Source organism: Leuciscus leuciscus (genome assembly GCF_965113295.1).
Source record: "Leuciscus leuciscus genome assembly, chromosome: 2".
Lineage (NCBI taxonomy): Eukaryota > Metazoa > Chordata > Actinopteri > Cypriniformes > Leuciscidae > Leuciscus > Leuciscus leuciscus.
Window position 1 is genome coordinate 44887501 of NC_138726.1, and position 26388 is coordinate 44913888.

General features: G+C 36.6%; 1 protein-coding gene across 1 annotated transcript; it reads right to left on the reverse strand.

Annotated features, from left to right (window-relative positions):
* Positions 1-26333, reverse strand: ppp2r5b (protein phosphatase 2, regulatory subunit B', beta). Its single transcript, XM_082158977.1, has 13 exons — positions 22355-26333; positions 16076-16272; positions 14756-14857; positions 14510-14602; positions 13471-13601; positions 13306-13365; positions 11647-11755; positions 6081-6134; positions 5945-5995; positions 5219-5338; positions 4932-5059; positions 4732-4833; positions 1-1583 (listed from the first exon to the last, which is right to left on the reverse strand). Exons 1-13 carry the CDS (start codon positions 22548-22550, stop codon positions 1415-1417), a joined length of 1512 nt encoding a protein of 503 aa, XP_082015103.1. The 5' UTR covers positions 22551-26333; the 3' UTR covers positions 1-1414.
* Between the last annotated feature and the right edge of the window lie 55 nt (positions 26334-26388).

A 26388-nucleotide genomic window follows, 5' to 3' on the forward strand; every position in this document is an offset into this window, starting at 1 on the left:
CAATTTCAGTCCATATTTATTGCCGTGTCTATTCTATTTCATTTTTCTTTTCCATTTTGTTCCTATGAAATGTGATGTTTCAGCAGATACCAGCTTTCTCAGAGGTCAAACAAAGTGTTAATCCAGATGCTTTCTTTTGAACAAGAACATTTTGTTTGCTTTTCTCATCCTTTTCTCAATAAGACAGACTACTGTAAATGAATAATCAACAATGGCAGTTCATTTGAGCGTTGATGCACACTCAAAGTGAATGATACATTCTGATCTAATCCCTGTTTTCTTCTAAACTGTAATAAACTTCTCTACAACATCCACGCATCAGTCTCTTCCTAAGCTTTCTCAATATGCCTACACACACAGTTCCTTCCCATTAACAATACTCCACATCAATAAATATAAGCGACATAAAACAAATATACAAAAAATTAAGACATAAATAAGACTGTCCTCTCTTGAAATTGTACTGAAACACAAAAAGAGAATGTTTGCAAGCAATTTGATTAAATGAAATAAATTATAATAAAATAAATAAAAAATAGCCAGACACACATTATTCGAAACAGATGAGAATATTGCTAAACTAAAATGTTTTGAATGTTATATTTAAAAAACATAAGAACAGACTAAAGTGTTGTCACTTCAGAACAAGTTTAGTTTTACCTAGCAGCATACTTCAGTCATGTTTATGAGGTGCTACACTAGAATACCCCCACCAACACTATAATCAGACATAGATATCATATTTATAGATATATATATAGATATATATATATATGTATATAAAAACATCAGTTATATTAGCATAGAAGTAGTACTTATAGAATAAGCTGTAGAAGTAGGAACATTATAATCTGTACTTTTAAAGAATTTCCATCTTTAGAATCATCATTATTCATTCCTCTTCAGAGTTTGACAGTATGCAGAGTCTGTTGGTTGATTGACGGGGGCTCGGATTGGGCCCGAGAAACAGAGCCAGTTCTGGAATGACAGTAATGGACAATGTACGTGTTTGATTTCGAGTGTGCGCATGTGTGTCACCTCATGCAGTCATGTTAAAGTTGATGATCCCGGTGCGTGTAGGAATAGAAAGAAAAGATGCAGAGAGGCAGGTGTGTGAAGCATATGAAAGAGTAGGACGCATGTGAGAGGTACTAATTTTTTTCTCTTTTATATCTCACTCGTTGTGTGTGATGTGTGCTTCAGTGTTTTTTCAGATATCTACATATGGACAGCCTGTCGTACATGTGCTTGTGACGGTCGTGTCTGCATGGTGTGTGTGCATGTGTTCGTGTGTGTGTTTTCAGACAGCGATTGAGGCATTGATCGGTTCCCAAGTCAGGTAATTATTGTGTTTTACAGTGCTCTGATACTGTATGCGTGTCTGTGTGTGTGTCTGTATGTTCGCGTGTGGTTTCTAGGTGGTGTTGGCAGCGCTGGTCTCTGACTGGCTCTTGGTAGTGTTCTCTCTCTCCTGCAGATTCTTCTGGTTTCTGCTGGCCTCAGTCAGACTCTGCAGTCGCCTCTCATGCAGATCCTCCAAATTCCTCCACAGCTCGTTTCGCTCCCTCTCTTTCTTCAGCTCCCTAAGGAAAGGAGAGGAAAGAGGGATAGGGATGAGTGTAAAAAGGGTTTAGATAAAGATACGACGAAGATAAAAAGAATTGAAATACTTTCTGTGCTCACAGAAATACATGTGAAGTCATCATGAAATTAAAACTCATTTACCTTTTTAATACACAATCCTGGTCTCATGGGTGCATGTTTAATCCCAGAGAATCAAATCATAGAAAAAATATAAAATTAAATTAAATACAATTGCCCCCATGGAATTGGTTTTCAGTGGCATTTTTTACTGTTATGAGGGCATATTGTTTTTCTAAAAATATACAGACAATGTTATTTTAATTTTAGTTAACTTAATATGCTATAATAGTATTTATTGATATTTTACATTTTAAAGCTTTTATTGTTATATTTTCAGTTTTCATTTTAAAAGGGTCATGAATTAAGAAATAACATTTTCATTGATCTTTTGACATATAAGAGGTCATCATTGTGACTGTAAAATGATCCTGTAAGAACTTCCAAAGTTCCTCGTTAGTCCAAAAAATGCTTTTATTGAAACTAACAATATCAAGACTATAAAACTCCTCAAAAAACGCGCACACACTCAAACCTGACTGCACATCACATTTTTGACTTTATTGATTCATGCTTTTATTCCGGAGTCCCTTTTATTTTATTGCTCTGGAGTCGCATATCAGTCACAAAATGCGCCACGGGGAAGAAAAAAACATCTATAGCCTAAGTCGCACTGGACTAAGTCGCATTTTTTTAGAAATTTATTTCACAAAAAAAAAAAAAAAAAATTTACAGACAGTTCTCCGTTACGGACGTGAGCGCTCTAAAGTGGCACTAAAATAATGTTTTAAAACTTTCACAGAGACCTCAAACTGAAAGCACAAAGCCTGTCTTTAAATTTAATTTCGTTTTGTATTAATTGTATCTTAATTTTAATCGATGTTTCATCAACAAATTGTCTGGATTTAATAAGAAGTAGCCTAAATATAGGCTATTAGAAAATAAATAATCAGGATACGGAGGCGCTGGCGAACCTGGAGCTCGTCTCATAATGAAACTCAGCGTAGGCCTATAAGGTAGCCTATTGCCTCACAGACCTGAGACATATAGATAGCTTGAAATGTCTACTTTTAAGCAGAACAATTCAAAACGAAAGAAAACAGACTGCGCTGCTTATGCAATTCGTATGAAATGTGCATTTCTCTCTGGCGCTGCGAAGATCGCGAGTCGTCAACTTCATCTGTCTAGCCGACACTGACATAAAAAATAACTGTTTTATTAGTAAACAATTAAAATGTCTCCTGCTATATTTTACATATTTGCCTGTTCCTTACAAAACACTGACAGTGGGGTTTTTGACGTTTTTTTTTTTTTTTTTTTTTTTTTTGAGCAGCTGCGGACAAATTCTTTCGAAACACAAACACACACAATATTACGTAACACTCTGCGCTTATGTTTTAAAAAGATAATTTAACATATAAATAACAATTTTTAAATAGCCCACTTAAAGTGTTTATTACAAATAAATGACTAAATGCTAAAAATTTATACATTTTAATGAACAAACATATGCGTTGCATTTACAATTCTGTGAAAACAGGGGGTGCTGCAGCACCCCCAGCACCCCCACTTCCCGCGGCCCTGCACCAGTCTGCGTACACGTCAGATCAGATCACTTGGACATGGCTGTGTATAAGTGGTAAAAACGATATAAATACTGTTCGTTTTCTCACACAAACCGCTCGTTTCGTGTCTTTGGCCATCAATGTGTACTTACGATGGGGAATTGTTTAATTTGGACGACGGGGAATTGTTTTAATTTGGACTCTGTGCATACTCTTTGAGACAGTGACCATCGACCTGCATTTTATGACTGACAGACAAGAACGGTTTGACCTAAAAATATCAAAATTGAAACTACTGCGGAAAAAAAGACACCTACATCTTGGATGCCCTTGAGGTAAGCTAAAACATACCAAAATTAATTTCAAAGTGAACTATCCCTTTAATGCATTGAATTATTATCGGATACGGAAGAAATGACGTAGAGAACGCTGCTTTTGTTAAGCCATTCGCTGTAATCCTAAATAAAAGGATGACACTGTAAGTCATCCTTTGTCAATTATAACTGTGGTAACTCCAAGTACTTAAACAGTTAAGACTCGGCCACCAAGACCAAGCACATGTAATACGCATGAATGTTTCACACTGTTGGCAACTATAGGTAACGAGATATTTTCAACAACGGAACTTTTCAAAACAATTCCACATGTGTAATGGCGTAGATGTTGACAATTATTTTAATATGCAAAACTGTTACCCAATCGTAGCAGTGGCCTTTACCTCCAAGTCCAACGCGGCACACCCATCAAAACGAAGTGTTCAAAAGAGAGGATCAAAAACAGGATTGTAAATAGTTTTATTACTTCTAAATTAGGATGCTTTTTTGGTGTAAAAATCTTGATAACATTACAGATAACAAGCAGTTCATGACCCCTTTAATAAAAATGACAAAAGCACAACAACATTAGTGTTGGTGACTGTATGTGAGTGTGATTATTTTTAGTTCTAGTCATTTTAGTACTTTAATCTTATTTTATTTCGTTTTTTCATCTATTATTTATATTTAATTTTATATCAGCTTTATTTTAATGAATACAAATTATTTTATTAGTTTTAGTAAACAATAACAACACTGTCAGAAACAGCATGTCATCCATTAAAGCCAAAAGGTGTACGAGATATAGGCTTTTACCTCTAAAGTGAAATAAACATCAAACAGAAAGGTAGTTGTAAATCAGGTCAGAGATAATACACAATAAATGCTCTTCTGAAACAGATTTGAAATAATTGCACATTATGTTGTATTATTCAGCTCTCTACTGTCTATGTTTACCCCCAAACTCTGGTTAATTTCTGAACCTGACTTGTAAAATGTGACGTCACAATTTTTGTTCTTTTTTTCTTTTTTACAGTATTTGAATTTCAAATATAATTTAATTTAACTCCTGCTCTCCAACCACGTGGCTTCATTCTTATATGTTTGATGCAACCAATTCAGTTTGGTCAGACTTGAAAGATCCAGTTTCATGTCATACTACAGTAAAATAGTTGTAATTATGTTTCACATTAACACAGTCCTGTACTCACTTCTGTTTCTCCACTTTGTAGGAGGCAGTGAGATCATCAAAGAGCTTGCTGTTCATCTCCATGAACGTCTTCAGCACATTGTAGATAAGAGAGATGATCGTCCTAAATAAGACAACAGAGAAATGTCCAATGCAAAAACAGCCTTGATTGAGGTCAATAGCATTAACGTTATTCTAGACGTATGTTAGAATGATACTGACTGGTTCCAGTGCTCTTTGGAAACTCTGTACAGTGTGCCAAAGACCAGAGGCAGGATGACCTGGCAGTTCTCCTCTATTAGACTCAGAATGTACTCATTATTCCAGAAATACAGAGCCCGCTCTGCGACCTGAGGCAGAATAAAGAGAGAGAATGAGGGAAGAGAACATAAACAGGCGTGTTCATCACCTCCGCGTGTTCACAAGTACTACAGGCAGACGCCTGACAAGCAGCGCTGGTGAATGACACAGTGTGGGAGGAATGCTCCGGTGTGAAAGAGGAAGCTGACCTGGAAATGAGGGCTGGAGATGCAGGCAGAAATCTGTTTGAATAGAGGCTCCTGCACACGGATAAACTGAGATGGTTCAATCACGTCCAGAATCTCCTCGATCTCCCCCAGGAACATCACCTGGGTTCAACGTGACAGGGTTATATACTGTACAAACACACTAACAAACATTTCTAGGCAAACACACTCTTTGTGTCATAAGTCTATTTGAAATCAGAAAACGTGAGTGGATTTCAACGGCATTGCCAAACAACAAATAATACATATACAGAATAATACATAATACAGAACAACAACTAATACATACAGAATGTAAAAAATAAAAAATATAAATGGGGCGGCTTCACAATAATCGTATATAGCTTAGAGCAATTAGCAAATCAAAGGCTGCAATTTAATGAAATAACCAGTTTGATACACTGCGTGTTTCCGAGTGATTCATCATTATAATGATCAAATATTCATTTTTTATTTTACACTACAATTGTAATTTACATCGGTAATATATTTATCTTTATTTTAAAACACTACTACTACTATTATTATTATAGTTATAGTTATTATAAAGATCAGAGTTCCATGAACATGTGAATGAGTTGTTAATTTATTTAAAAATATGAACTTAAAATCTCAGGGGGTACTAAATATTTTATGTCTAAGGGGTTCATCTGACAAAAGATGTTTGGTCTGAGAGGTAAAACTATATGTATGCAGGGCTTTTCTTACCTCTTTCTGAGTGCATGTTTTTGGCCAGTATCTCAGCAGCCCCCTGATGATCTAATGAAGTACAGAAAAAGTTTGATGTGACAGCGCAGTGGTATGTATATGAAGCTGCATGACATTATTAAAAAATTCGACGTACGTGTTCTGTAACTGTGGCATCCTTCTCCATGAATTGCACCACACAGTAAGCCAGCTGCATGAAAAGAGCACAAAAAGATTTTTAATAAAGTCACTTCCAGGCTTTCTACACACTACTTCACTTACTTCAAAGGCTTATTGATTTTACCTGCAGGTGCCTCTGATTAAAGGGTATGAGAGTGTGTGTGTGTGTGTGTGTGTGTGTGTGTGTGTGTGTGTGTGTGTGTGTGTGTGTGTGTGTGTGTGTGTGTGTGTGTGTGTGTGTGTGTGTGTGTGTGTGTGTGTGTGTGTGTGTGTGTGTGTGTGTGTGTGTGTGTGTGTGTGTGTGTGTGTCACTGAGAAAAAGATTACAGCCCTTATCAGCCTTTTATGGTTTGATCTGAAGCACTGAGCTAACTTCACAAATAAACCATTCTTCTAATCAAGATCCTAAATGCCACCACATGGCTTTATCATCAATCTGCCCACACCGGGAGTTTCTGCAGCAGTCAATGCATTGGCGCGTACCTATACTGAACAATACATATGTAAGTGCCAATAATGTAGGCATAGCTGCTAGATTGTCAACAAATGTGTTTTGATTGCTTTCTGGATTTACAAAGAACAGTTCTATGTTAAACACAATGTGTAGCATGTATAAAACGTGCACTACAGCAAATCTGCAGTACAAGCTGGCAAAATGTAGTGAATGGTAGTTTAGCCGACATTTTTGTAAATGTCATTACAGTACTTTTTTCCTAAACGTTGTTCAATTTTATGAACTTTTAACAGGGACAGTCCCCTGGAAGAACCTTGTATTATTTGCTTTGCTCAAGGGCACAGTGGTGATGGCGCATGTCCTGTTCCTTGTGAGCATCACACCAGATACCTTCTCTGTGGTGGAGCTTGCCTTTTTAGTACAGTATGTGGGTGTAAGTGAGAAAGCCTGGGTTAGGTGCAAGCTTTAGAAATTGGATAAAGTCCATAACTACAAAAATGAAAATCAATAGAAATAAAATAAAAAATATATATAAAATATATTATAAAAATATAAAATATAAACATCAAATATAAAAAAATATATAAAAAAAATATATATAGGTACTGTACTATATATAAAAATAATATATAAAATATATTATAAAAATATAAAATATAAACATCAAATATATATATAAAAAACTATATATATATATATATATATATATATATATATGTATATATGTATATGTGTATATATATGTATGTATATATATGTGTATATATATATATGTATATATATATATATATATATATATATATATATATATACATATACATATATCTTAAATATGAGAGAAGAACACAAAACAAAACTTGATGTCTATCTGATAACATTATTTGTCAAAAAAGCCAAACTACATGTCATGCCTGCCAGCCGGAGTGCCTATGATAGCCAGCAGAGGGCACTCCTCCTTTCTTCTTTATCGCATTATGAACTGCATTTCCCATGACTCATTGCCGGTACTCATTGTATGCTGGTTGCTTCCACCTGTGTATTATCATCTCGTTTATGTTCTACTATATAAGCCCTGTGTGTTCAGTCATTCTTTGCAAAGTCTTGCTGCATGTTAGTGTTACACTGCATTTTGGGGCGCTATCTTTGGTGTCATGGTCATGGTCATGGTCATGGTCATGGTCATGGTCATGGTCATGGTCATGGTCATGGTCTTCTAATCCCTGGATTACCCTGTTTGTCTGTGCCTTGGACATTTGATTATTTTCTGGACTGATTACCCTGTGGTTTTGATTTTATGCATGCTATATGGATTACGATTATGGATTACTCAACTTGCGTTTGGAACTCCGAGCAGTACACTTAACACTGCAGCTACAGGTTTTATTTGACTATGCAAAAAAAAAAAAAAATGCATAGAAAAACAAAACTCAGAAAAAGTTAGTTGTCAGTTAGTTGATGAATTAATGTAGCTTATGTATAGTTATCTTCTAGTCATTGATTAGCATATTCTGTCATGATAATCTATAAATCGTGCTCCAGGGGAAGGGTACATTTTAGGGTTAGTGATGTCACTAACCCGGGAGGAATGTCGTGTAGTCCCTACCAGCCGTTTGTTGTAGTCCTTAAAAGCAATTTCTTTAAAAGAAAATATCTCCCTTTGCTTTGAATGTTGAGCGTCGTAACTTTGCAGAAGTTGTTTATGCTCAAACAGCAACATTACACACTAACTAAAGTTAGAAAAGTGAATTCATAATCAACCACCCCTTTAATGTGGTAGCTGATTAGGAACTGAACCTCTGGTTATCAATCCAATATACTCAACGGGTTTAAAGTGATTTCAGCATAACAACCTATTCCAGACTCATAGTTTCAAGAAGGCATCCAAGAGCTTCAGGAAAAATCAATGAGACTATACATAACTGAATGATGACATCTTTAGTCTGCACACACACATGCTGCATTTATTTCCAGATTAATATATTCCCTGAAGAGGAAAGAGTCACAAAGCACCTGAGCCTCAGAGATTACAGGCAGAAGGGTGAGAAAAGGATGTTTTTCTAAAGGGAGGTTACGTACGTATGTGTACACATGTGATATGGCCACGAGTGTGTTTTTTGTTGCCACGGAAGCCCTTCTGCACCGTTGCCTGGTTGAGCTGTTAGGATGGTAATGGTGTGTGTGTGTCTGTGTGTGTCTGTGTGTGTGTCTACTTTGGAAGGGCTGATGTCACATAAAACCTGTCTTTCCCCAGGGGGTGAGAGCCCTGTTAACTTCTGTTCTCTCTCTCTCTCATATTCTTTTTTTCAACAAGAACATCATAATTATCCTCTTAGTTTTCAGTCTATGCAGTGCTTTAGAAAAAGGTTAAGATGTTTAGCTTGCGAGGTTGTTTATGTGCATGTGTCTGAATCTTTATAGAAGATAATGGAAGCCTGTTTGCTCTCAGCATAATAAATCTCACAAATATATCTTACAAATAACTTCATATGTCCCTATTATATAACTTCATATCTTACAACTGCAACTTTGTTAATCATAATTGCAACTTCATCCCATAATTGCAAACTTAATTTCTTCGTTTGTAACTTTATATCTCAAAATTGCTAATCTTAAATCTGAAACTTTACATCTCACTTTTATGCCTTTAAGTCATAATTGCTACTTTCTTTTTCATAATTGTGACTTTATATCTGACAGTTGTGAAAATGATGTAATTCTCACTTCATTCATCTTTTTAATTTGATCTCACAATTGTATTTTCTTTAACTCTGAGGTGGAAACATAAGTTGTGTGTGTGTGTGTGTGTGTGTGTGTGTGTGTGTGTGTGTGTGTGTGTGTGTGTGTGTGTGTGTGTGTGTGTGTGTGTGTGTGTGTGTGTGTGTGTGTGTGTGTGTGTGTGTGTTTGTGTGTGTGTGTGTGTACATGTTCGTATATTTTGTCTACCTGAGAACCAACCGTAAATTGTAAATTACTGGCAATTAAGGTAAAACTAAGATTAACTCTCAACACTTTACAAGGCTTTGGTATGTTTTAAGTTGGCACAAGATAAAAATCCCATACCCTAGAGACACCTCAGTGAAAAAATATCCTCTGGTGTCACTCAGTAGTTTGAGGCTCAATGGGGACTAAGCTCTAATCATCCAGGATAAATCCCCCAGACTTAACTCAACCACTCACCATTAGTTCCTATGCAAACAAATAAAATAGTAACCAAATCACAACAGCCACGGGTTACACGGAGGGCAAAAGAATCACTGAAATGCACACTTAATACTGGTGACAAAACCGTTTATAAAAATAGAGTTCGGTATTTAGCCTTTCATCTCGCTAAGAGCTCTCTAGAAACGTGTGATGTTCTGAAGAAGCCTTGAGGGAAGTGTGATTAAGGATTTGGCTGCGCTGTCCTTCTGTTTCTATGGAAGCTACATAAAATAAGTCTGGCCACCCAAAGGCATTCCCTGGGAGAGCTCTATATGTCCTTGTGGCGAGTAGGAAGTATAAACAGCCCGGAGTGTGGGCACTGAATTATGGATGGGGTGATATTGACAAGGGAAAGGGCGAGTGTAGGAATGTAGGACAAGCGCTTTCAGAATACACACACACACTTATAGACATATACAAACAGGCAGTATTAATATTACTAAAGCACTTTTCAGACATAACATGCTGTTAATATGAGGAATAATATACTGAATCTATTGAAAGAATGCATGTGCATTACAGTTCAAAGGATTGAGGTCGGTAAGATTTTTATGCTCACGAAGGCTGTATTTATTTGATCAAATACAGTAAAACGAAAAATACAGTAAAACAGTAATATTTTGAAATATTATTACAATTAAAAATTATTGTTTATATTTTAATATATTTTAAAATTAAAAGTACTCCTGTGATGGCAATGCTGAATTTTCAGCATCATTATGTGTCACATGATCCTTCAGTGTGATTATTATCAATGATGAAACCAGTTATGCTGCTTAATATTTTTGAGGAAACCATGATGCTTTTTTATTCTTTGATTAAACTATTAAACAGAATTTATTTGAAATATAAATGTCTTGTAATAAAGCAAATGATCAATTTAAAGGGGTGGTATAATGCCCTTTTCACAAGATGTAAAATAAATCTCTGATGTCCCCAGAGTGTGTATGTGAAGTTTTAGCTTAAAATACCCCACAGATATTTTTATATAGCATGTTAAAATTGTCACTGTTTGAGGGTGAGCAAAACCGCACTGTTTTTGTGTCTGTCCCTTTAAATGCAAATGAGCTGCTGCTCCCAGCACAGGGGGCGGAGCTTCAACAGTTTGTGTCCTTTTACCTCACACAGACATGCACTGAAAATGTCTAAAAACTTTTAGCCTTTTATGTTCAAACTGGAGTCAAACAATGGGGAGACTCAAGAAGAAGTGACAACATGTAGAATGCAACAGGACATTTCTGAATGGTTAGTTGATGAATTTAAGTAGCTTATGTGTAGTTATCTTCTATTCATTCATTAACATATTCTGTCATGATAATCTATAAATCTATAAAGCTCGTGTAGTCCCTACCAGCCGTTAGTAGTAGTCCTTAAAAAGCAATTTCTTTAAAAGAAAATATCTCCCTTTGCTTTGAACTTTGAGTGTCATAACTTTGCCAATGTTGTTTATGCTCAAACAGCAACATTAGACACTAACTCATTACACACAAAATCATAATCAACCACCCCTTTAATGTATCCTTGCTGAATAAAAGTATTAATACATCGTACTGACCCCAAACTTTTGTATGTGTAAACAGTCATAGGCACACACATATCAAGGCAAGATAAGTTCAGACTTTAATGCAGTGTCCAAAAAAATTCCAAAATTACTTAATGTTAATGCATAGAAAATATCAAACCAAGTGTAATTGCAAGAATTTTTTTTACACTTGCACTTGTCAATGACTTTAAACCAACTGATCGTTTTTGTGGATGTTTGAAGTCATTTTTCATTAGTATTTAGCCCCCCCTTGTGGTATAATATCCCATTACAGTTCATTAATTAACAGCATGAGATCTGTATGTGCATCCCCAGTGTGGCTGTGTCTGGGTGTCTGACTCTAACCTGCGCATGAAAAATGGAGAGAGACTTGGCAGTGTGCAGGGGGATCAGGACCCTCACCAGGAACTGCTTGTGCTCTGATTTGAGAGGCAGAGCAAAGCCATTTATGATACTGGAAAAGAGGAGAGGAGAGGAGAGGAGAGGAGAGGAGAGGAGAGGAGAGGAGAGGAGAGGAGAGGAGAGGAGAGGAGAGGAGAGGAGAGGAGAGGAGAGGAGGCGGAAAAGAGAAAAGAGAAAAGGGAGAATAAACAGGATTAGTATCAGTCGTCCTGATGATGCTTTGTACACTCATTCACCACATTATTGTTCATCAGTTAATCTCCCACTACCCCCCCTCCCCACCCCCACATCCTTCCTCTCTTTCTGCCTGTCTCCTCCTCTCTTTCTCTCAAAATTCTTTCGAAAATTCTTTTTCAAAATTCTGAGTCTGTTCCTCCCATTGCTTAACTGTTATTTAATTCCATTCCATCTACACTGCCTTGCTGTTTCTCTTTTATGCTACAATCAACTCTCTATCTTCTTCGCTCTTTGTCTCTCATTTTACATACTCAATCTTTCTCTAATTCTACCTGTTATTTTCCCCGTCACTCCTTCTGTTGCATTCTTCCTCTTTTCTTCTTTTTACTTTGCTTATATCTTATCTAACACACACACACACACACACACACACACACACACACACATATATAATATAATATATATATATATATATATATATATATATATATATATATATATATATATATATATATATATATATATATATATATATTATTTGGAAGAAAAAAAACATTTGAAACAATTGAATAATTCGGAAATCTATAAATTTAAAATATATTTGATTTAAATTTGTGCTTTTTTTATTTTGTAGAATATTTCTGTATTTTATGAAATATACATTTTATTTATTGTTTAAATATTAATATAAAATATTATAAATATTGAAATATATTTCAATTTAAAAGATAAAAAAATGTGGATATATATATATATATACACAGCTCTCTCTCTCTCTCTCTCTCTCTCTCTCTCTCCCTCGTTCTACCTCATTCTCTCTTCAGTAGTGATCAGAGAGATGTGTGGGTGGGAGAAACTATAAATACTACTGGCATCAACCTGAATTTAGACCTCCATCCCCAACACTCTGACTCATGCCTCCCCCTGGTTGTCTCTCTCTTCCCCTGTTTCTCTCTGTCAAAGGTTTGCTTTGTTTATGCTATTAAACACACTGAGGCACCATTTTGTGTACATTGAACCCAATATGCAAAGCAGCGCTGGTTTCACAGACAGAGAACATGGCTGTGAATTACATGGCTGTACACGCTAAAGAAGGGAGATATGACTGGGGAACAGGCAGCAGGAACATGCAGCAAGCGCTTATGTCGGAGATCTTTGTCTGAATCACCACCATAAAGCATCTCTCCAGTAATCTACTGCCACATTAAGTTGTGTAAAACTATAATTTACTCATTCAAGATAGACTATAGTACAAATGTCGTAAGATATTATATGTACCTCCTAACACTGGAAACAATGAATAAACCACAGAGATCTACCTTATAATCTTCTAATTTACATTGGTTTGCTATATAAACATCATCTGAGCTGATTTTTAAAACAAATGTAGTGTGCTTTCTATTATGAGTTTGAAAGAGTATCTACCTTCCCAAAATTTCCAGAAGTTCAGCAACTCCATTGAAACGCTCAGTTTCATAGATGAACCTGCAGTTTTAAAAAAGATGACATTTTAGAGGCGAACAAAGAGCAGTTATTGTCAGTGTAATATCAATACTGGTCATGCTTTTTGTCTACATGACTGTGTCTGACCTGAGGAAGATGTTGTTGATCTGTTTGCGGATGTAGGCCCTCAAGCCCAGGAGTTTGCCATAGACACGGTGCAGGATAGTCTTCAGATATTCTCTCTCTCTGGGGTCCTCACTGTCAAATAACTCCAGCAGCTACATCCACACACACACACACACACACACACACATACAAGTCAGCCTTTTTGCACTTTATTAAAAGCACTAATCATATGTCCTGACACTTAAAGGGAATGTTTATAATTGGTGTGAATGATAAAGTTTAAAATCAAACCCGGAGGGTAGACTGTTGTGTTTTGACTATGATATGATTTAACATATCATATTGCTGCTCTAAGATATCAAGGCCAAAAGAAAAATAAAAAAACATAAAATGTTCAACAGTGTGTGCCAAAACTACAAAATAGCAATGTTTGTCTCCAAACACTGGACGTGAAGATGGACTAAGATTGCCTTGATTTCACTTTACTTGTCCATTTTCATTCACACTTCATTATATATATATATAAAAAAAATGTTTTCATTATATACATTATACATTATATACATTATATTATATATATTTATTTTATTTATGATAAAATAATGATCATTCATTGATAAAAGAAGATAAGCAGAATATAACATACAAAATGTATATATATATTTTTTTTTAAATATATATAATAAAATAAAAATAAAAAAAATATATATATATAGTATTATTAATTAAACTGAATTACATATAATTAAATTAAATATATGCAAACTATGTATTCACTATTATGCAGTCTTATCGGTTTACAAGGGGTTTACAAATATTAGAAATCACACAATATATATATATATATGTATGTATATATATATATATATATATATATATATATATATATATTATTAATTAAACTGAATTATATATTAATTAAACTGAATTATATATTATTATATTAAACATATGCAGACTATATATATATATATATATATAAAGGTTTTCAAATGTTCAAATGTTATCAATCACACAAAGCCTCTATACCTATACCTCTACACCTATACTAGCTCTGTACCTGTAGAACAAACTTCTGGTCCACGTAGCGCTTGGCAAGAGAAGGCTGGAAATCTGGACTCTCAAGAAAGCGTAAAAAGAACTCATACACCAACTAGATAAAAAAGAAAGTATAGGAGGGAAAGAGAGAGGAAATGACATTGGAGCTGGGACACAAGCTATAAAAAAAACTCATAATGCTTACTCAGTCCATGCTGTGTATGTGTTAGTGTGTTTGTGTGTGTGAGAATTTAAGATGTACATGTACCTGTAAGTGTGGCCAGGAGGCTTCCAGAGCTGGTTCATCCTCCTCTGGGTCAAACTCAGGGTTCTCACTGGGTGGGAGGGTTCTAAAAATGTTCACTGAGATCTACAGGAAGAAGAGGGGTTGAAAAGTTGTATTTTGCTTCCCCAATACCATTGCTTTCCCATAGCAAATGAAATGTAAAGAACTAAGGTCAGAAATCTGTCAGATTTCATCAAAAATATCTTCATTTGTGTTCCGAAGATGAACGGAGGTCTTATGGGTTTGGAACGACATGAGACTGAGTAATTAATGACAGAATTTTCCTTTTTGGATGAACTAACCCTTTAAACAAACTCAACTGCCTATAACTGTCTGTTAATCTTTATGAGCTTTATTATCTTGTTTAAGATGTATTTGATTAGGTTTGGAGCAAAACTCTGCAGGTAAGTGAACCTCGAGGGCCAGAGTTGAGAACCTCTGCAGACTGTATAGTCATATTCAATTGTTCCCTTATGTTGTGAATATTTTAATTAAAGGGATAGTTCACCCAAAAAAGAAAATACTGTCATTATTTTCACAACATTGTGTCCAAACATGGCTTTCTTTCTTCTGTAGAACACAAAATATATTTTTTGAAGAATGTTGGTAACCAGACGGCATTGGTTACTATTGATTTCCATGGAAATCTTATGTTATGTTCTACAGAAGAAATAAAGTCATACAGGTTTGGAATGACATGAGGGTGAGTAAATTATGACAGAATTGCCTTTTAAATCACTGTAATTATTTTCAGTGCTGCTTTTCTTTGCAACTGCTCAGAAAAGGTTCCACCCTTATTCTCAAAACTTTGCGCAATTGCACAATGTTGTGCCATTTCCGTAGACAGAATGCAACTAAATGGAATTCATTTTTAAAAGATATTTGAGTACATTTTCTATTGATCAGAGCAACAGTCATTGTTACTTGATTTGCATAATTCCTCTAGTAAACAAGGGGCTAAAACAAACAAGCATATGCAAATAAACAGCACTATCAGACACCGTAAATTCATTCTTAGTGAATTCCCCCCCTTTGTCTTTCAAATCAAAACATAAGAGGACCAGTTAACAAAAATCAATTGCTCCTCAATTAAGGTGTTTTTGTATTTCAGCTACATACAGTACAGAGCTAATGTAGCTAAACACAAAGAAACGTAAATGCTTCTGAGTCTTTAAGTGCACTTTAGTGCATTGGAGATCCTGTACATCCCTCAAAATGATTTATCTCCCTCTGCCTCCTCTGCTCTTTTATCAAATCCCATCCTACTCCATCACTTTTTCTCTCTTTCGCGATTCATCTCACCATCTTAATAGCCTCTGGGTAAAGGGGTTCGATGAGGACTCCGCGACTGGTGGCCACGCTCTCCACAAGCTCGTTCAGCGCAGCACGTTTGATCTCTTTCCCCTTCAGGTCGGCGACACAGTCCAGAAAGTCAAAAAGCACACAACACTGCTGCAGCTTCTTACAGAACAAGTCATGAAGTTCTGCCACTGGAGCATCTGAGGGACAGGAAGGAGAGGACATGTAATCTAATATACATGTATACACACAAATATACTGCACATTTACTATGAGTTTACTATATTTTTCCTAGTCTAGCTTCCCAATAAGCCAGGCATTGTATACTATGAACATTCATATAAAGGTGGATATATATAGGTGTCTGCTAAATGCATAAATGTAAATGTGATGTTTTTTCTTCTTTTTCTAAAAAACATACCATAATAAAACCAGAAAGAATCTTGAAATCCCCTGTACGTAAATATGATATATGACCATAACTGTATCATGGTACCACCACAGTACATTTTTGTAATGCTACACTCTTAGAAAACAAAGTCCAGTGGGTTTCTACAAAGAACCCAAGTGTTCTTTACTCAATTTGAACAACCTTTTATGCAAAAAAGATTCTAATGTCTTAAATGATTGCATAATTCTTTCAAGTTTAACAGAACCTTTTCTTCTAAGAGTGTAAAGCGATGCAATAGAAGAACATTTTTGGGTTCCCCAAAGAACCTTTCTGTGAACAGTCTTTAAAAACAGTTTTTTCTTAGTGTAGTGAAGAACATTTTTGATAATCTTGAGAGCCTTTTCCCACTATAAAGATCCTTTTGTGCACAGGAAAGGTTCCATGGATGCTAAAGTTTCTTTATGGAACCATCAATGCCAGTAAAGAACCTTTATATTTATGCTCTCCAACAGAACAATTACATTAAAGATGGTTGGATCTATAGACAGAGTATATTAATGCAGATTTCTTGAAGTGGATGGACGGGATGCTAATGAGAAATGAGTGGAGGCGTGTGGTGCTAACAGGATTAGCGGGTGCTATCTTTAACCCTGCGCTGTCTCGGCCCTCTGTGGACATAGCGCCTCGAGGCACAATAACCATGACAATCTACTAACCCTAACTCAACACAACTACATACCCTACTGTTCCTGTACTTCGACATGTATGTGAATCTCTCGCTCTGTCTCTCAATCTCTCTTTTTCTTTAGCCTCAGCCTGCTACTTCGTACAATTACTCTCCATTAAAAATGGATTAGTCTTAACATTCACAGTCTGCCACAGCTAGAGTCAACCTAGAGTCAGAGTGCAGCAGGTAAAGTCAAAGGAGACAGATAGACCAAGAAATCAACAAAGCGAAAATGACGATTGCTGAAGTGAATGTGATGAAAAGAGGCTGGTGTGATTGTTTGTAGTCAGGGGGAAGGATAAGGTGCAAAAGAGCATGACACAGCCACAGCAGTCTGAACAGAAAAACGAAATTGTCTTGGGAAAAGTGTGAGAGAGAGAAAGAGGGTGGAGACAAGAGGAACTGGAGATGTACAGCGAATTAGAGGAAGAGCGAAGCTGAGAACTGAGAGAATTAATCAAATTTGTATTTGAAATGAGCATAAATCATGGAAAGAATGTGAAAAGTATAATGATTCATTTGAAAAACATAGCAGCAGTTTTACGTCTAAAGTTGAATGATATCACTCTAGTTAGACCAGTCGTCACTCTAAACATGCTGTAATGTTGAACATGCAAAGCTGCTAAATATAGTGGCCAATAAGCAACAGTGGGACGTAGAGGGAGAGAGAGAGAGAGAGAGAGAGAGAGAGAGATGCATAGTATAGGGAAATAAAACAGTGCAGAGAGAGCAGGAGAGATGATGTCATCCCTCTTCCTTGTTCCTCTCCTCATGATCTCCTTTTACCCCTCCTCTCCATCCCTCTCTCACTCTCATTCTCTCTGTGGATCTCTTTCTGTGGTACTGTGATTTTAATGGGTAAAGTCCTTCTGTTTAAAGAGTTATTACTGTGTTTGTGTGGCTGTTGAGTTCCTGTATTTTTGAGCCACCACAACCCATAAAACAGCCAAGCAAAAATAATGCATGACAAAACAGGAGTTTTGAACTGAGATTCACATGAGATTTGTTTTTTTTTTGAGAATGTGGAATGGTCTTCAAATAATATGGACATCATGATGTTAATCTGATCATTTAACTGCAAAACAGTTTAAGTGACTGGTGCAGTTCTGCTAGTCCTAGGATAAAGATATGTATACATATACAGTATATACTTATCATTAAAAGTGACAGTAAAGACTTTTACAATGCAAAAAAAAAAAAAATGTGTTTAAATAAATGCTGTTCTTTTGAAAGTTCTATTCATTAAAAAATCCTGAAAACAATAACAAAAGGATATTAAGCAACTATTTTCAACATTGATAATAATAAATGTTTTTTAAGAACCAAATTGGCAAATTAGAATGATTTCTGAAGGATCATGTGACACTGAAGACTGGAGTAATGGCTCCTGAAAGTACCATCACAGGAATAAATTACATTTTAAAATATATTAAAATAGAAAACTGTTATGTTAAATGTTAATAGGCTAATACTTAAATAATTCACAATATTACTGTGTGTGTGGGGGGAGGGGGGGGGGGGGTATGTCCCCCTTCTACATTTTGTCCTCAACAATAACTCTCCCTCGGTACACTGTTCCTGCACTTACAGCTTCACATGCTTATCCATTTCACTCTCTCGCTTTCTCTAATGCTCTTTTTCTCTTCCCTGTCTCGATAATCACTCACTCGCTCTTTTATTCTCTCCCTCTTCCTCTCTTGCCCTCTTTATTGATCGAAGGAGGCCAGAGAGGGAGCAGGCCTTCTGTGTACTGTAACCTTACACCAGCCCTGACCAGCTGGACCCTGCAGGAAGAAGAAGGCAGATATATACCCACCACTATGTTCTTACCCTGAAATAATGATTCACAACTGCAAAATAACGGTACAGTAATCTTCACACTCAACGGTTATTGCTAATAGATATGAGATGCTGTCATGGCTAACCCAACAAGCACTCTCATTTCTGTTTCACTTATGAAATTGATGAGTTTTGACTGTGTAGACGAGTCACAATGCGAATGAGGCTGAGAGCTCTGAGCTGCCCGTTGTCCAATTGGAAAACACTTTCCCTCCAGCAGTGACAGCTATTTACAGAGACACACGCTCACAAACTCACGAGGACTAGTAGTGAAGTCACTCCAGAGACTTAAGTAGAAACAACAACACAAATGAACTTGAAGAGCAGAATTTGAATGTTTACAAATGAGAATAAACACCACCAATGGCTCACAATACTGCAGCCTGCAGTCTTTTTTCCCGGTAACTAATAACCCAAGCTAGCAAACCTGGCAGTGTTGGCCATATTTTGGGCTGGTAAACCAATTAAAGATTCCGGTCATGTTTTGGACTGATAGAGCATCTCAGCTGTTTTCTTCACTTACTTTCTATTACACAGAAGCACAGACAGCAGCTCACAGGTAAATTCACAGCCCAAACAAACACTCACAGGTTCTATATTAGGTAGTGTCTGTCATGCTCCACTAAGCTAATCTTGTGTTTAAAGAGCATTATATATGTCACATCTAAATATCCTGTGCCATTAATGGAGCTTAAATCTGTAGCAAGTACATGTTAAACAAAAAAACACAACTTTTTAGCACACTGATAGTAGACGTTTGCCAATCCATAACTGCCATAAACTCAAGTTTTATGAGGTATAATCTAACACAAGCATCCAGAATACCACAAAGATAGACCAACACTGTGCATTTTTATACAGTTATGGGTTAAGAAATAAAACCAGAGCTAAACCTACAGCCAGTCATAGTGCTGAAATTAAATCTACTGGACTTAGTAAGAGTAAAAGAGACAGACATTGATTAACACAGGAGATGTATCTCAGTGTCATGTGAATGACTAAAAGCAGGTCAGTTGGATGGTTAAGCAGGACAGAGGCTCAGTCTGGACCCCCTGTGACACACCAACTGGCAGCAAAACCTCAGCTGAAGAGTCTCATTAAAACTGGCACCACTAAATCCTACTTCATTGGAACTATAACTCAGATGATTCCTGCATTAGAGGAAGTGAATAATATCCTGCTGAAGTGTGAATCATGAAGTTGATTCACACTTGAAACCAAGTTGAAACCAATGAAATTTAGAGCCATCCATGAAATACTGTGGGACAACACTGTATTATTTGTGGTTATTCATAGCAACTCTACAATGCATCTACTCTTATGCATCATAATCCAATTGCTTTTTTAAGACTTAGGCTACCCTCCACAAATATGATCAGTAACTTCCCAGACGCTTAAGAGTTTCTCCCTCACTGCAGGTGGATGACCGAAATGAGCATATGGAAGTGTAATTATCAGGGTCTTCAGACTGAGGATGCTTTTAACCACAAAAATTCATAAAATTATTCATAAATAATTAATTACATTGCATTCAATCCACTTAAAGGGACAGTTCACCCAAAAATCTTTTACTCACCCTCAAGTTGTTCCAAACCTGTATGAGTTTCTCTCTTCTGCTGAACACAAAAGAAGATATTTTGAAGAATGTCGGTAACCAAACAGTTGATGGAGCCCAGAAGTCAATGGGGCCCATCAACTGTTTGGTTACCAATATTCTTCTAAATGTCTTCTTTTGAGTTCAGCAGAAGAATGAAATAGAGGGTATGCACGTGACATCACCATCAGCCGGAGTGACTGCGGTTACATTGGGTACATTTGGAGTGGCAGCATTGGTTGTCAGCGTGAATGCCGCGAAAAACACACAAAACATATCTAAAACGGGAAAGAGCTTTGAGATTGTTATGTTTTTACAGAGTGCCGAAAGCTAGAGAAAAGAGAAGCAAATGTATCGCTGCAATTCACAGAAACAACTAGACTCCAGACAGCGAAACGTCAATTTACATCATTTTGTGTTCATATGTTGCATTTTGGTGTTAAATCATACCCTATATATTGTATCGTTATATTCTGTATTGACAACTCTTCTTAAATATTTGCGATATTATATTCTGCATAACTGAATGTTTTTAAATAAACACTGACAAAAACTCTAAAAGTTTTAGGGTTGGACGATATGACGATATATATAACATTGATATAAGTGATCACCCGGATTTAGACTTACATATATATATAGTGTTCACCGGTAAATTTGCTTTATGTATTTCCCCCGGCGTGTAAATCAGGCACATACAAATGTCAGGAAACACGATTCCTTGCTGCATGCCAATATCCATGGATCACTGGATCTTTGGCCATTTGTAAGGAACACTATATCGAGTCCAACCTTTAGTTTAAACTAATAATAGTTTGTTTTACTCTCGTTTTTGCAGTTTTCCCTATTAAATCCAGTCATGCAGCAGGCTCTTTTGCCACTCAGTCCGGCTTAGGGGGTGTCCGGCGGGAAAGTGACATCAATGCATACCCTCAATTCATGCAGGTTTAGAACAACTTGAGGGTGAGTAAATGATGACAGAATCTTAATTTTTGGGTGAACATCCCTTTAATTAGTAAAAGTTTACTTGTGCATTTGTGAATCATTTTGAATCATTTACTAATGCATTTGTGTTGGACTTAATGAATAATTTTCATTGCCATTCATTAAAACTGCACAATGGATTTCAGATTCCCAGCAAGCTTTGCATGGGACGTTGATTGACTGAAGATGTTATACAATGTGTTCTTAAGCCAGATACTACTATGGTTTATGTTGCTTTACTTAATGATCACTATGCAAATCCCACTGCAATGAACAGTTTCTTCTTTCCTGCGATTCTTGCAGATTATCATGCTAACTACGCCAATAGACTCATTGGAGTTACTTTGATACATCTAATCTTATTGGTATTAGTTAACTTTCTACTACACAATATATTTAAGTTGAGTTGAATGTAATGTTACAACCCCCCATTTCCAGTATAGGCAATTTAAGTTCAGTCAAAAAAAAATGTGTACATCTTTTAAATTATGCACCCTTGAATGATGGAAGCATTAAAGGAAAATCTGCTGAGTCTAGCAGTGCTCCTCGGAAGATTTAGTTACATTTGTAGTCCTTATGGAGGTACCATCTCTAAAGGATGCTCAAGAAGACACGGAGTTCACCAAAATGGCTGTAATAGTCTATTTTTGTATCAGAGAATGAATAACTATTCTGGTTACTTGCTAAATAACATGTCATTAAAACATTAAAAACAAACCACCTCACGTCCCAGTTAAAGGAACCTACCTTTAAGTAAGGGCAGCGGCGTGAGCTCCACCTGGGAGCTCTGATAGCGGAACTGTGAGGAGCTGTGGGACCGTCGCTGCCGGGCACGGCGCATCGAGCGGCGGGGGAAGCCGTCTACCTTCTCCGCGCTCGGCACAGAGAAGCCCGTGGTCGGCGAGGATGGGCTCGACGGAGGTAGCTTCGTGGGGGTCTCCATCGCTGCAAAGGTGGTTCTCGGCAGAAGACTGTTCGAAGGAGGAAGCCAACAGCCGGAATAGGCACCCAAAGCGCCTTGTTATTGAGTCAGAAATAATTTTTTTCTTGGATTGAAAAAGTAAAACGGACAAGCAGGGATCGACTAAAGACAGAAGTTATCTAACCTGGTCTAAATTGTAGACAGAGGGATGGTAGAAGTAAAAGCTATCAGTGTTCAATTTGACGCGTCTCTCGCTCGTGTTACATTAAACCCCCCCAAAAAACGAGATTAGACGTGGAAATAAGCACAAGGGTGAATGTAATTGTCTATATCTTTGTGAAGAGATACTGGTGTGAACACATATTTCTACAAAAAAGACATCTCTGCCGTACTGTCGTCATCAGAAAGTCATCGGCCTAAATTTGGTCTTTATTTAAATATTTATAGGCTAGAGGCATAAATCGGTAGGCTACTGTATTAAAACTCGGACGTAATAAGCCTTCTATCCAGTGATCATGGGCCAATTAATCCATGTTGAAAAACAAATGGGCGATTTAAATCCCGTCATTTATTTCCTCCATACAGGTACAAATGCATCTCTTATTAATTAAATGTTATCGTCATATTACCAGTCCCCAGTTCTGCGCCTCAAGTCCTTTTCAGAGCCGTCCAGCGTCCCCCTATTAAATCCGTTATTGTACAGTCGGTTCGGTTCGGTCAGATCCACACAGGGCGGGGATGAACTGCTTCAAACGTGCCTACATGTGTAAAGCATCACGGCGGCCGCTGCAGCACTGATACCCCCTTCTACCTCCTTCCCTCAAATACAAGGAACCGCTGTTCAATTACTCCTATCACAAGGATATAACAAGGACAGTCTCGCTGATTTTGTCCGTCGTCCTTCCTCTCCGCTGATAACTCGTGTTTTTCCCCCCGTTTCTTTATTTCCCAGCAGCCAGTGTCGGTCGTTGTCTTCAGGTGGTGCAAGTAGATGTAGATGCTACACACTGCAGATGACGCTCACGCGCTCTTATTTATTTATTTACTTACTCATCCTACATTTACGCGATCCGTTTCAAGACGTCGCGATGTTATAGTTATACCGTTTGCTCTATTCACCGTTTAAGCGACCATATATGTGCTATTTTTTTTTATATCATCCCTATCGTTATCAGACAGCTGTTTTCTACCTCAGCCCCTTCCCTTCTCCTCCCTCTCTCACTGGCTGACACAGTCTCTGTTAGCCGCTGTGTTTTGGGACTGTCAGGTTGGCCATTGTTCTTGCTTCATTCGTTCATTATTTCGCGCGTTCACCCGTCGCTGTAACCGCTGATTTTTGTTCAGTCCGTCGCTAAGTATTTTTCGAACACGCGTTTTGTGATATTAACCGACCGACGACGTGTCGCTGACCTACCTAGAAGACTACTAAATGTGATGCTGAACGTTATGGGCGTTTTGGCTATCGAGAGACCATCCCCTGCTGTACCACTGAGAAGGATTGAGTGCTTTTGCTATTGATTGATCGCTTTAAGTGTATAAATGAGTCAATGATAAAGAAGAATATAAAAAGAACAAAAATAATGATTATTTTTGATCTGCATTTATTTGATCAAAAATATGATCTCACATGATCTTTCAAAAATCATTCTAATATGCTGATTTGGTGCTAAAGATACATTTCTGATTATTATAATAAAAATAATATTTAACATCACAGTTGTGCTGCTTAATATTTTATTGGAAACGGATTTTTTTCAGGATTCTGGTTCTGATTTTCTGGAACTGGGTATAGTAATAAATTATCATGATTTTAACAGCAAAAGACTAAAAATGCGACAGTAAACCTGTTAATTGGTTAAAAGTAAGTTTCCTTAAATATGCAGGATAACTGTAATAGATATACCTTACATTTAATGTAATTTTACAGTAAAATATGGTTAAATTGACAGTTTTTGGAAGTGAAAAATAACGTAATTGTATAATTTACAGTGAAAAAAAACTTAAATTTACATTCCCAGAATTCCCTGTGACATTTCCCATTTGATGTACAGTATTTTCTTTGAAATAACTGTTTCTTAGTTTTTTTCTAATCATTTATGTACATTAGGGCTTTATGTTACATTTAAATGAATGGTTTTTTTTTGCATTACTTTAGTGTCATGTGTTACCATGATGGTGTTTAGTATTTGTGTGAATGACACTGTGCACCTTTTATATAGATTTGTCTTCTCAACTTGTGGAAAAGTTGTTTGTGATGAGCTCTGATTCATCATGTGACTCTCATCACCACCTGATTGTGGTTGTTGCCAGTGTACAAAGGTACAAAACAGATATTGTGCAGGTATATGCTGGTATATTACAGTTTTCTTGATTGCTAACCCATATAACTGGTTCAGTTGGCCCATTTTCCCAAACCATTTAACACATTTCCCCTGTTTTCAAACATGTTTCAAGTTTCTCAATGTTTTCTGCAAAACTCTACAAAAATGCCCTCATTTTGCACAGGTTTAACCATGTTCTCATTCAGAAAACACAAACACTTAAAATGATTACCTCAGGTGTCACACGGAAATAGCACACATTTATCCATGTGTAAACATTAAGTAGCAAAACGGATGACACACCAGTCAGAATCTCAGAATAATATAAATAGGGCCACGGGTGATTAAATGTGCTTTGGGAAATTAATTCTAGTGGTGGGTTACAAAGAGGAGGAGGAGAGGAAAAGAAAAATGACGGGGACGGGGTCAAAGGACATTTGTTCCTGATGAAATACAAAGCACTATATTGTTGACCATGTTCTTATGCATGGAATGAACATGAGGGAAGTTGGTATTCAGGCTTATCTACAGGGTTTTTATATTACTTACACATACAGTACACATAGCAGTACTTTAGATGGGAGAACTTTCACTATTCTATGTACAGCAAATTCTACCTTGTACAATTCGTAATTGTCAAACTGATTTGTAGCCAAGTACTTCTTACATTTTATATTTTTGCAGAACTGAGAGGGGAGGGAGAGAAATTCTGTTGTCAGAAGACTAAAAAAACGGCTCTAGTATGGCAAATACAGTCATTATCAGCACTGCTATGCAATTTGGCAGAGGTTGCAGAATTTATTTAACTTTTTTTTTACTGTACTGTATTGAGAGTATACTGTATTGTATTGCAATTCCAAGTTCATGTTCAATTCTTTGGTATTTCAACTTATCCTATCTAGTGCTTTTCATCTAATGCCAGATCTCTTTACAGTAGTGTAATAAAAATGGACTTTTCTTAAAGCGTATTGTCGAATTTCACTGTATCTGCACCCCTCTATGTTGTAATAGACATTGAGCAGTAAAATGATAACCTGATTGTCAAAAGGAGGTTTTTGTAACAGTGTTTTGAATTGATCTCACTAGTGATTAAGACTATGCTGTAGTGTGTGTTTTTGAGGGCTTGTGTGTCATGTCTGAGGGCAAAGTTTGGTTTTCAGCAAGATTGAATGCTTTTGAGTGGAGAGCTTCATTTTGACCTGAAAATAGGAAGTATGGGGAATTGCGTGAAAAATTATGGATTTGTGTTTAGAGTTTTGAGAAAAGGAGGCATAATTTCAAGAAATGTGTTTAAGCAATCAAAGAAAAACTGTTATAAAAATTATATCAGTTAATGAAATATGTTTTTTTAACTGAAAGTTTCATTTAAATCTGTAAAACTAAAATAGTGGTACTAAGGGGGTAAAAGTTAGGACGATTCTAAGGGCCCAGGCACTTTTGGGGGCCCCAAAGATCGATTTTATTAACAGAATGGGTGCGGTAAACTCATAGGGCCCAAAATTTATAGCGGCGCCCCAGGCCATATTTTTTACAGTAAA

Excerpts from the sequence above, each read along its gene's own strand:
- ppp2r5b (XM_082158977.1), bottom strand. The coding sequence starts at position 22,550 with ATGGAGACCCCCACGAAGCTACCTCCGTCGAGCCCATCCTCGCCGACC. Across the intron at positions 5,060-5,218 it reads TCTCCAGCCCTCATTTCCAG|GTCGCAGAGCGGGCTCTGTA; the intron begins GTCAGCTTCCTC and ends ATTCTGCCTCAG. Across the intron at positions 1,584-4,731 it reads TACAAAGTGGAGAAACAGAA|GGAGCTGAAGAAAGAGAGGG; the intron begins GTGAGTACAGGA and ends TCCTTTCCTTAG.